A 13,006-nucleotide genomic window follows, 5' to 3' on the forward strand; every position below is an offset into this window, starting at 1 on the left:
TGGTCCTTGCACCGGGAGGAGGCTGGGATGTTTCAGTTCTGACAAGCACACGGGAACATCCTGTTCCCAGCAAGAAACAAAAAGCCAATGGAAACGTCCTTGCAGGAACCAAAAAGCGGACTGGAACATCCTTGCAGGAACAAACTGTATGGGCAGCAGATAAAAACCTGCTGAAGCACGCTATTCACAGATGCAGCCCATGGCTGGTTGCAATTGTTGCACAATGCTGGGACAATGGCTTTCTAATCGACATCCGGACCCAATATGGTATAAAGGACCGCACGACCACCGGCTGGTTGGAAGACTTCTCCCACTGATCCGGACAACAGGATGCCGTATGACTCCGTGGTGGTAACTTAACTATTTGACTCTTTTTCTCTCTCTCTGCAAATCTGCTTCTATCCTTTCTTTTCCTACTCTTCCTCTTTTCCTTCTTCTCTTTTATTCTCTTTTATTTTATTATTTTTTTACAATAGTTTTAGATAATAAATTGCATTATTTGGACATTTGACCTCGTTTGTGTCTTAATTTCACCCTGCGAGATCCGAATCCTGTTTGTACTGTCCACTGGGACGTGACAGAGGGGAAGAGGGCGAACCCTCTTGCATGGGTGCTGGAGCTGAAGGAGCAGCAGGGAGAAGCACCTCAAGAGGCTCTTGGCTCTGCAAAAGCACCTGGCAGCCAGGTGGCACCCCAAAACCCAGCACCCCCGAACCCAAACACACCCCCCTCGCACCCCAAAATCCCACCAGGGAGCCCCAAATCCCCTCAAACCCAAACCCTGCAGCTCCAAATCTGCCCCGGCTCAGCGCAGCAGCCAGGAGTCCCCTGAAGAAGGGGTGCTCTGAAAAGTGGGGGTCCCCCAGAACCGGCCCTGGGGTCCCCCAAAATGCTCTGGGAACCCAAATCCACTGTGGGGACACCTTTGGGCTCCCCAACATATCACTGGCACCCCCAAAGTGACCCCCAGACTCACAGGGGTTCAGTAGTGAATTCAGGGGGTCAGAGAGGATGGACCTGCCAATAAAGGGGCACCTCAAAACCATGCTGCCCTGCCCCCAAGGGCCCTGGAGCCACCCAAAGCAGTTGTGGTGCCCCCCAAAATACTGGGTAACCACCAAATTTCCTTGAAGCACGACAAGAGCAGGCAGGACCCCCAAATGGGGGGCCTGAGGCAGTCCAAAAGTGGACTGCACCTGCCCCCCAACATCCTGGGCCTCTCCCAACTGAACCCGGGGACCCAAAATCCTGGAGGGGCCCCACCAAACACCCCTGCCCCCAAGTGGGGGTGTCCCAAAAAAGCTGCTCCCCCCTGTGACAGGTACTGGGAGCACTGGGGGGGACTGGGAATTGCTGAGAGGGGCTGGGAGCACCTGCGGCAGGTAGTGGGAGCACTGGGAGCACCAGAAGAGATTGGGAGTTGAGCACTGCTGCAAGCGGGAAGACCTGGGGCAGTTACTGGTGTTAGCCGAGAGAAGAACACATAACCACTCTAAGGAGGTTATATGTGGTGCTTTATTCCGAGGCCCCGGGAACCAGGGGTACCCACCCAAATCTGGTTCCGAAGACCGTTACAACGTGCTCACAATTTATCCTGTAAAGTATTACATATGCATCACCTTTCCCACTATGCTGATACATATTCATGACCTATCCCCGCTTCGTATTATAATGAGTACAAAAGTCATTTCCATATGTTCTGCGCTTGCGCAGTGCCTCCTGGTGGTCGTGGGCAGGGGTCTCAAGATGAAGTAAGTAGCCTTCCTCAGATGAAGTAAGACGTCTTCCTCGCTGTGTACTTTTCACCTTTTGAGTCCTGGATAGGTTCCAACGATGATGCTTTCACCAGCATTCTTCTTATCTCTTTCTGACTGGTACTGGTATGCATCTTCGTTTCTTATCTTAAAGGTTCTGCTTTGAAGTAACCTGGGGAGTACTGCTTCGCTTGGATAGTCTCATATATTTATCTCCACGTCCTAGTTACCAAACTTTCCAGTAGCCTTGAGTGCAGACACCCAGCTCGGCCAAGGTCTGTCTTTGCTGTCAGGACTTTTTATGCGGTACTAAAAAACTCAGCAAGTTTCAAACTGTTAGCAACAGGCTTAACGGAACATAAATCAAGCAACTCACAAGTCTAATTACTCTATATATCTAACATTTCCCCCCTTTGAAAATACTTCATCTTTTGCAAGTATTTTCACTCATGTAGTAGTTTCCTGATAGGTAAGAGGAGGAGTTATTGGGTGTCGTGGATATTCTCGAGTCACTGCTCCAATGATTTTATGTGTCCAACTGGTATTCCGGGTTATTTCTCTTCGAATACAAAAATATACCAAATAGATTACGAGGAACACAAGCAATAGGGTAAACACTGTCTCTATGAGGGAATGAATCCACCCAGTAAGGTGAATTCCCAATCCATCAAATAATGCTCCTACCCAATTTTGACTTATTTCTTCCTTTTCCTTTTCAGCTTCCTTTTCAATTTTCCCTAATTGAGCAATGTCATATTCTATATCTGCAGTTACGTTTGGTATATGTACACAGCAGTGATCGATTCTATCTTTGAGATATCCACAAACACCATGTTCCTTTAACAGCAATGTGTCTAATGCCATTCTGTTTTGCAGAGTCATTTTGGTTGTTGCCTGTAATTGCAAATTTAGATCCCTAAAGCCTTTTTTAGTCACCTTGGCCAATCTCTCAGTTTGTCCAATTAAATTATAAATCGCTTCCCTATTGCGATATGCAGCTATTTGAGCAAAAAGGGATTCAAGTGCCCATCCTACTTTCACTCCTGTCTCAGGCTCTTGCCAAGTGTCATCTATATTGTCTATATCATCGTCAATACTTCTTTTGGTTCGAATCTGCAAAGTTTCTAGTTTGCCCCTGAATGGGGAACGTTTCCAGATTGGACATAAAGTGGGGAGTCCTAAGGTAATTTCCCGCACTGGCCCTGTTATTGGAAGGTGAGTGGTCCAGGTACCATCACTGAGTGCCCAAACAAGATGTCCCATGCTATGTATCATCAAATGTCTGCAGTTTATTCCATCAGCCGGGGCTTGTATCGGTTTTCCTCCAACTTTAAATCCTCGGCATGCACATCCTACCTTTAAAGCAATTCTAATTGGGGGCATTGCAATCTTTTCTGGATCAGTATCACAATCCATTATTCTGGTGCAATTCCACCAAGGAACATTTTTAACAGTATCTAGACTGACTCTGTCTAATGACAACAGGTTCGTATTTCCTGCTATATTATATTTCCCTGACCATCTGAGACACCAAGATGTGTTTCCACCATACCGAAATTTTTGTACAATACTCAGTGACCAAATTGTATCCCAATTTTGTTCCAAATTGTCCTTTGTTTGACAGTTCCAGGTTATTTCTTTTGTCTGTGTTTTTACTTCAATTTTTTCATCATATATACATTCACCTACTCCTGGTCCTTTCTGTGTGAATTGAAAGTTTAATTGCTGTTCACACCATGATTTTAATATAGGGCCCATGAGTCCCTTTCTGTCATATTCTGTTTTTGTTACGTTTTTTATCACCTCTGTCTCCTGACACTTAACTGTCTTGTCTTCTTCTGGGAGTGGTATTGTTATTATTCCCCACTCAATCGGTTCTCCAGCTGCTTTTGGTATTGGGAGGCATGCCGTTATTCTGCTTGTATTTTGCATTTTTGCAAAATCTTTGATTAATCCTATCATTAGATTTTCTTCCGGATCACGCTGGGGTACCTGAATTATCTGGGGTGATTCGGTCGGTTTTATAGCTCGTCTGATTCTAGTTTTAGTAATGTATATTATCTTCTCACCGTAGTCTATACTATTGTTTGTCTTGACCAGACAACGATATTTTCCCCGCATTTGTTCAGTCAGATTGGCTATCCTTAATTTAGTCTCTCCTTCAGTAAGATTTCGTGACCAGAGCCTGTTCATTACTTTACTTCTAGATTGCCAATTTTCCTGCAACTCCTGTTCATGCCCTACTAATCCTTTGTCCTTGCTGTCGAAAATTATCTCAGGTACTTCAAAACTTTCCGATTCCTTTTCCCAGATAACCCTTATTAGTTCTCCTCCCATTGGCACGGTAAACCTGCAAGACAGAGTGGCATTTTGTCCAACAATATACGTCACCACCTCCCTTTTTAATGAAACTTCTAAGGAACCAACAATTATTATAGGTAAGACTAACCAAATCACAATTACAGTGCTATACATATAACACGACATCTTATCTGCATTTCAGTCTCAGCTTCGTAGGTCCTAAGGCTTCTGATTCCCAATGTTTCGGGACTTTCTTCACTCTAGTGTAGTGAATCCAGGAGTTAATTCCTTCCACTTTTACAGCGGTGAAGGTAGTTAACAGCACCAGGTACGGTCCATTCCACCGTTCCTTAAGTGGTTCCTCGCTCCAATCACGAACGTAGACTTGGTCTCCTGGCTCGATCTCGTGTACTGGAGTCTCCAACGAGAGCGGTCGGTTCCAGATCAGGGCACTACGCAACCGGATCAAAGTTCTACTGAGAGATAACACGTAATTATGTACATCCTGAGTTCCTTTGATATGTACATGTGGGTTTGGCTGGGGAGCCTCATATGGCTTTCCAAACAGGATCTCATATGGGCTTACCATCATTCCACTTCTAGGTTTAATTCTGATCCTTAAAAGGGCTATTGGTAATGCCTGTGGCCATTTTATTTTAGCCTCCTGGCATATTTTGCTTATCTGTCTTTTAATTGTTTGATTCATCTTTTCCACCTGTCCACTGGACTGTGGCCTCCATGGGGTATGAAGATTCCAGGATATTCCTAACAGTTTACTGACTTCCTGAACTATAGTTGATGTAAAATGCGGTCCTCTATCTGATGATATACCCAACGGGACTCCGAATCTAGGGATGATCTCTTTCAACAACCATTTCACTGTTTCCTTAGCCTGATTGGTGCGACAGGGAGAGGCTTCTGGCCATCCAGAAAAAGTGTCAACCCCTACTAACAAGTATCGGTATCCCTGTGTCTTGGGTAATTCCACAAAATCAATTTGCCAATAGTCACCCGGCTCCATACCTACCCTGATGTGTCCCATTTCTACTTTCCTCTTGACTACTGGGTTATTTTTCAAACAAATTTCACATTTAGAACCTATGGATTTTGCCATTGTTAACATCTGTATAGAGATCATTCCTCGTTTTAAATATGTTACCAATGCCTCTGCCCCCCAATGACATTTTTGATGTTCGGTTTGTAAAATTGTCCGCATGATGGCAGGTGGTACTACCACTTGTCCAGTAGTGGTTACGTACCATCCTTCCGAGTTCAATCGAGCCTTTACTAATTCAGCCAATTTAACATCTTCTTCTGAATATCTTGGTTTTTGGTTCATATAATTCTGTAATGGGCTTACCTTCGTTGGTATCAGAGCCATAACTGTCTGTACCTGTCGTGCAATTCGTCTAGCCATCCGATCCGCAAATGTATTTCCTTCGGCTATCTTAGAACTTCCTCCTTGATGCGCTTTACAGTGCATGATAGCCACCTGTTCTGGTAATTGCACAGCAGTTATTAAATTCAGAACTTCCCTTTGGTATTTTATATTTGTCCCTTGTGAGGACAGGAGCCCTCGTTCCTTCCATAGAGCTCCATGTATATGGACCACACCGAATGCATATTTCGAATCGGTCCATATATTTACCCGCTTTCCTTTGCTCAGTTCTAAAGCTCTGGTGAGAGCTATTATCTCTGCCCGTTGTGCTGAAGTCCCTGGGGGCAAAGCTTTTGCTTCTATTAGGGCGTTTTGTGTAGTTACTGCATACCCAGCATAACGGACCCCACCTTCCACAAAACTGCTTCCATCAGTAAAAAGTTCCTGATCAGGTTGCTCAAGTGGGGCATCCTTCAAATCGGCCCTCGTCGCATATGTATATTCAATCGTCTCCACACAATCGTGTTCTAATATGCCGTCCTCTGTGTTTGTACCTAGAAAAGCTGCTGGATTCAACAAGTTAGTCGTCTTTAGAGTCACATCATCTTGTTCAGTTAATACTGCCTGGTATTTCATCATCCGACTTGGGGATAGCCAGTACCCCCCTTTTTGTTCTAAGACAGTCATTACCATGTGTGGCACATATACATCAATATGTTTTCCTAAGGTCAATTTTCTTACTTCTTGTATTAATGTCACTGTTGCTGCTACTGCTCGTAGGCACGATGGCCATCCAGCACTTACCGGATCCAGCTGTTTGGAGAAGTATCCCACTGGTCGCTTCCAGCTTCCCAGTCTCTGCGTCAGAACTCCCAATGCCAATCTCTGTCTCTCGTGCACAAACAGCTGGAAGTCCTTGGTTAAATCCGGTAATCCCAGGGCAGGTGCTTTTATTAACGCTTCTTTTAGCTTCTTAAAAGCTTCCTTTTGGGACCCTTCCCAAACGAAGGTCTGAGATTTCTGTGCCTCATATAAAGGTTTAGCTATCAGTCCATAGTCCGATATCCATAACCTGCACCAACCCGCCATTCCAAGGAATGTTCTCAGTTCATGTAAATTCCGAGGCTCTGGAATAGCACAAATTGCCTTTATACGATCAATTCCCAACCTCCGTTGTCCCTGGGAGATTTCACAGCCCAAATACATTACAGTAGTGCAGGCAATCTGGGCTTTCTCCCTCGAAACCTTATACCCATTTAGTCCCAATTGATTCAGGATCTCTATTGTTACTCGTACGCACAGTGATTCTTGTTCAGTTGCAATGAATATATCATCTACATATTGCAATAAGAGATATTGTGTTCTTGGTACCTGAATTTTCCCTTGAGTTACCCAGAGTTCCAATTCTTTCGCCAGCTGATTTCCAAAAAGCGTCGGGCTATTCTTGAATCCTTGTGGGAGTCTCGTCCAGGTTAACTGAGTCTTACGTCCATTGTGCGGGTTTTCCCATTCAAAGGCAAAGAGTTTCCTACTACCTTTGTCAAGGGGGATGCAGAAGAAAGCATCTTTTAAATCAATTACTGTGAACCATTTATATTTCTCCTTTACAGATGTCAACAATGTATATGGATTAGCCACTACCGGATAGATATCCTTTGTTATTTCATTTATTGCCCTTAGGTCCTGTACTAACCTGTATTCACCATTCGGTTTCTTTACTGGAAAAATTGGTGTGTTATATTCTGATTCACATTCTTCTAAAATTCCAAACTTTAAAAATTTCTCAATCGTTTTAACTATCCCATATCGTGCCTCCAATTTTATGGGATATTGTTTTATCCGTACTGGTCTCACCCCTTCTTTCAGTTCCACTACTACCGGCTGAGCCATCTTTGATTTTCCGGGAATTTCTGTTTCCCAAACTGTGGGAATCACTGCTTCCTCTACTTCCCTAGGTATCCGGGCATTTGGACTGTTCTTTAACACTAGTATCTGTCCGGATTGTGATTCCGGTACCTGCATAATCAATTCCCCATTTTCAAAAATAATTTTAGCGTTTAATTTTGATAATAAATCTCGTCCCAACAGGGAAACAGGACAGTCCGGCATGTATAGAAACTCATGTATCAATTCCTTTCCCCCAAACCGTAATTCCAGGGGTCGCATGAATGACCGCACCTCCTCTCTCCCTGTGGCCCCTATTATTGTGGTAGTCTTATCCCCTATTTTCCCATACAGGTCATTTAACACAGAATAAGTTGCACCAGTATCGACTAAAAATTGTACCTCCTCTCCCCCCAGCCTTATTTTCACTAGTGGTTCACCCTTTTCCGATTCTAGTCAGCTCTGACTCCCATATTCTCCCAGAACCATGGCTTTTGCCACCTCGGATTCCCCGAAGGAGTATCCAGATTGCGGGTTCTGTCTCAGTCTCTGAGGGCATTCATTTTTCCAATGCCCCTCCTGTTTACAATAGGCACATTGATTAATGCCTAATCTGCCTGATCCTGACCCTGGATTATTAAGTGTTCCAAATCCTCTTCCTCGCCCACGCATCATTCCTCTACCTCTACCCCTATTACCAGGGGTACCTTGTCCTCTGCTTTGCATTATAGCCAATAGATGTCGCTGCTGCCTTTGAACACCATCTCTTTCTCGGTTATTATATACTTTCCAGGCTGTTTCCAGCAGCTTATCCAAATCACGCAATTCAGCACCCTCTAATTTCTGCAACTTCTTCCTGATATCATCCTGAGATTGCCCTAGGAAAATTAGAGCCAGCTGAGCCTTAGCCTGTTCCGTTTCCACATCAAGATCCGTATATTTCCTGGCCACTTCTTTAAGTCGCTCCAAAAACACGGACGGAGATTCTGTCTTTTCCTGTCTGACATTATATAACTTTGACCAATTTATTGTTCTTGGCATAGCATTCTGTACCCCAACCACTATCCAATCCTGGTATCTCTTCAGACGACTCATCCCTACCACGGTATTATAATCCCACATAGGATCCTCCATAGGGAAATTCTGATCGACCGTCCCGGTGACGACACCCTGCCTGATATCCTCCCTAACTCGTTCTCGCGCTGTCCTTAGCACCATCTCTTTTTCTGTAGAGTCCATCAGGGTATCCAGCAATACTTGTATATCATCCCAGTCAGGATTCTGGGTTTTCAAGATCATTTTTACCACCCTAGCCACCTTACTTGGATTTTCTCGATAAGCCCCAGCAGATTGTTTCCAAAGCACCAAATCTCCCGGGGAAAAAGGAACTTTAACATACACAGGTCCCTCTGCTCCTACTCCCTGACGGAGCGGCGCCAATAATGCACTGGACGTTTGAATCCTTGCCTCTTTACCCTGCATATCTCGCTGTCGGGTCCGATGTGAAACTGGGGTGACGGGATATTCCCGTTCTTTTCTACATTCACATCCTTTATCTACTTCTAGATTCTCGTCATCACTGTCATCCCTTACTTTCCTGCTTCTTAAAGCAGGTGGGACTGACGGGGCTGGTGGGGCTATCAACAAATCAGAATCATCATCATCTTTCTGATGTCGCAAAACATTATTCACAGCCATGCATCCCATACATTTCTTCTCACCCACACAGCCTTTACATTGCTCACTCGATTTTGTATTAACAACCATTATTCCACACGCCTTTCTCCATTCATCATTGTCCCTTAACATAAAGAACAGTTCCACATATGGGACCTCGTCCCACTTTCCTTCCCGTTTGCAAAATGACATTAATTGCATAATCGTATCATAGTCTAAAGTTCCATTCTCCGGCCAGTGGACTTGATCCTCTAATTTATATTGCGTCCACCACACATTACAGTAATCAATTAATTTCCCTTTTTGCATCCCTTGTCCAAACCGCCCCTCCTTCCAGTGACTCAAAATACACCCTAACGGCGACGACTTTGGTATTGATGACATTCCAAGCTTATTTCAATACAGGCTAATACAGACAAATTCGATTTCAAAATATGAAAGTATACCAAATACTTTACCAGAACATGAAAGTATACCAAATACTTAACCAGACCACTGTTTGCCTGAACCTGCAGGCTTTATACCAAATAGTTTACCAGACCAGACCACTGTTGCCGAACCTGCAGGGCTTTCGCCACTGTCTGACGGACGGCGCCTAGGCTTCCCCTGGAGCTCCGTAGCCCAACCACGCACAGCTTTCGCCGTGTCTAACAGGCAGGCTTTTACCAGACCAGGAAATGGTACCAATACCAAATAATAAAGCACCGTCTCTTACCAATGCCGTTGGTCCGTCGAGAGCACTGGAGGTCGGTCACGGTCGATGGCTCCCCGAGAATCACTCGGTGCCGGCTGGAGCTGAATCGATGCGCGAGCCGCCTCAGCAATGCCCGCGAGGTCCCACCTGGGTCGCCAAAACTGTTAGCCGAGAGAAGAACACATAACCACTCTAAGGAGGTTATATGTGGTGCTTTATTCCGAGGCCCCGGGAACCAGGGGTACCCACCCAAATCTGGTTCCGAAGACCGTTACAACATGCTCACAATTTATCCTGTAAAGTATTACATATGCATCACCTTTCCCACTATGCTGATACATATTCATGACCTATCCCCGCTTCGTATTATAATGAGTACAAAAGTCATTTCCATATGTTCTGTGCTTGCGCAGTGCCTCCTGGTGGTCGTGGGCAGGGGTCTCAAGATGAAGTAAGTAGTCTTCCTCAGATGAAGTAAGACGTCTTCCTCGCTGTGTACTTTTCACCTTTTGAGTCCTGGATAGGTTCCAACGATGATGCTTTCACCAGCATTCTTCTTATCTCTTTCTGACTGGTACTGGTATGCATCTTCGTTTCTTATCTTAAAGGTTCTGCTTTGAAGTAACCTGGGGAGTACTGCTTCGCCTGGGGAGTACTGCTTCGCTTGGATAGTCTCATATATTTATCTCCACGTCCTAGTTACCAAACTTTCCAGTAGCCTTGAGTGCAGACACCCAGCTCGGCCAAGGTCTGTCTTTGCTGTCAGGACTTTTTATGCGGTACTAAAAAAACTCAGCAAGTTTCAAACTGTTAGCAACAGGCTTAACGGAACATAAATCAAGCAACTCACAAGTCTAATTACTCTATATATCTAACACTGGGAGCACTGGGATATTGAAACCCCAGCGGTATCTGGGGCCATAGTGGCCTATATTGGCCTGTACTGGTGCATACTGGTCTGTGCTGCTCCATACTGGGATGTGTAAATTTGCGGACAACACGAAGTCAGGTGGGAGTGTTGATCTGCTGGAGGGTGGGAAGCTCTGCAGAGGGATTTGGACAGGCTGGATCCATGGGCTGTGGCCAATGGGATGAGGTTCAACAAGGCAAAGTGCCAGGTCCTACACTTGGGCCACAACAACCCCCTGCAATGCTCCAGGCTTGGGGCAGAGCAGCTGGAAACTGCTCCTGGGAAAGGAGCTGGGGGTGCTGATGGACGGAGCTGAACATGAGCGGCTTGTGCCCAGGCAGCCAAGAAGCCACCAGCATCCTGCCCTGTATCAGCACCAGTGTGGCAGCAGGGCCGGGGCAGTGACTGTCCCCCTGCACTGGGCACTGGTGAGGCTGCACCTCGAATCCTGTGTTCAGTTCTGGGCCCCTCCTTGCAAGAGAGACATTGAGGTGCTGGAGCGCGACCAGAGAAGGGCAATGGAGCTGGTGCAGGGCCTGGAGCACAAGCGTGATGAGGAACAGCTGAAGGACCTGGGGGGGTTTAGTCTGGAGAAGAGAAGTCTCGGGGGGACCTTATTCTCTCTACAACTGCCTGACAGGAGGATGGAGCCAGGAGGGGGCTGGTCTCTAATCCCAAGGAACAAGTGACAGGACAAGAAGAAACGGCCTCAAGCTGCACCAGGGGAGGTTTAGATGGAGATTAGGAACAATTCCTTCCCCAAAGGGTGCTCAGGCACTGAACAGGCTGCATAGGGCAATGATGGAGTCACCGTCCCTGGAAGGGTTCACACACCATGTAGCCAAGGAACTCAGTGACATGGGTTAGTGGTGGACTTGGAAGTGCTGGGGTAATGCTGATGATCTCAAAGATCTTTTCCAACCTGGTTGATTCTATGATTCTCCTGCTGTGCTCCTGGTCGTACAGCCCAGGATGCTGCTGTTCTCCCTTGCTGCCAGGGCACACGCTGCCTCCTGTCCAGCTCCTGCCCACCCAGACCTTTGCCATGGGCTGCTCCCAGCCAGGCAGCCCCAGCCTGTGCCAGTGCAGGTGAGTCCCCTGCAGGGACACCTGTGTCCCCTGCTCTCCTCCCCAGGACACCCTGAGAGCTCTGCAGCCCCCCCATGCCATCCCATGTCCCCACACCAGCACAGCAGCCCCAGCCCTTGGGCTCCTCAAGAGCTCTTCCTGCTCCAGGCACAGAGCAGCCATCCCAGAGCTGGAGCAGCCAGAAAGCCGATTTCATTCCCCTTCATTCATGGTGCGTGAGGACATATCACAGAGAAGAAGTTGCTGCAATATCATTTATTTCCCTTAAACACAATGAGAGACCCCACTCGCACAAAGTCTGGGGGTCAGACAAGGCATGTGGTTACATAACTAGGATGGGACGAAAACTGACATTCATATGAAGACAAGAACATCACATGTTGAAAAAGGAAAACAAATATAAAGCAGGAAAGACAGACGTGTCCTGTCACGACCTACACTGGGAGCCTTTTGCAGAGGAAAGCAGGCAGTGTATGGCTGCTGAAACACATCCAGTCATCAGCTTCCTCAGAGCATCCTTGAGGACCTGATTCCTCAGGCTGTAGATGAGCGGGTTCACTACTGGAGGCACTGCCGCATACAGCTCTGACACCACCAGATCCAGGGATGAAGAAAAGATGGAGGGGAGCTTCAGGTAGGCAAAGATGCAGGTAGTGATAAACAGGGAGACCACAGCCAGGTGAGGGAGGCACGTGGAAAAGGCTTTGAGGCTTCCCTGCTCAGAGGGGATCCTCAGCACGGCCCTGAAGATCTGCACATAGGAACCCACAATGAAAACAAAACACCCGAATGATAAACAGGCACTAACCACAAGAAGCCCAACTTCGCTGAGGTAGCAGCGTGAGCAGGAGAGCTTGAGGACCTTGAGGATTTCACAGAAGAACTGCTCCACAGCATTGCCTCGGCAGAGGGATAGGGAAAATGTGTTGGCTGTGTGCAGCAGAGCAGTGAGAAACCCAGTGCCCCAGGCAGCTGCTGCCATGTGGACACAAGCTCTGCTGCCCAGGAGGGTCCCGTAGTGCAGGGGCTTGCAGATGGCCACGTAGCGGTCATAGGACATGATGGTGAGAAGGGCAAACTCTGCTGTAAACAAGAATAATATAAAGAAGACCTGTGCAGCACATCTTGTGAAGTAGATGTCCCTTGTGTCCCAAAGGGAATTGGCCATGGATTTGGGGACAGTGGTGGAGATGCAGCCCAGGTCCAGGAGGGAGAGGTTGAGGAGGAAGTACATGGGGGTGTGGAGGTGCTGGCCGCAGGCTGTGCTGGTGATGATGAGGCCGTTGCCCAGGAGCGCAGCCAGGGAGATGCCCAGGAAG

At 46.7% G+C, this 13,006-nt stretch overlaps 1 protein-coding gene across 1 annotated transcript; it reads right to left on the bottom strand.

Moving 5' to 3' along the window:
• Nucleotides 1-12,114: 12,114 nt before the first annotated feature.
• On the bottom strand, nucleotides 12,115-13,002 carry LOC115618611 (olfactory receptor 14J1-like; the record flags this gene model as incomplete). The annotated part of the gene is made up of 1 exon (XM_030510318.1): nucleotides 12,115-13,002. A coding segment is annotated over one exon (888 nt), but the record flags the coding sequence as incomplete, so codon positions are not given.
• Between the last annotated feature and the right edge of the window lie 4 nt (nucleotides 13,003-13,006).

The sequence above is a fragment of the Strigops habroptila genome, chromosome 23 (assembly GCF_004027225.2).
Source record: "Strigops habroptila isolate Jane chromosome 23, bStrHab1.2.pri, whole genome shotgun sequence".
Taxonomy (NCBI): domain Eukaryota; kingdom Metazoa; phylum Chordata; class Aves; order Psittaciformes; family Psittacidae; genus Strigops; species Strigops habroptila.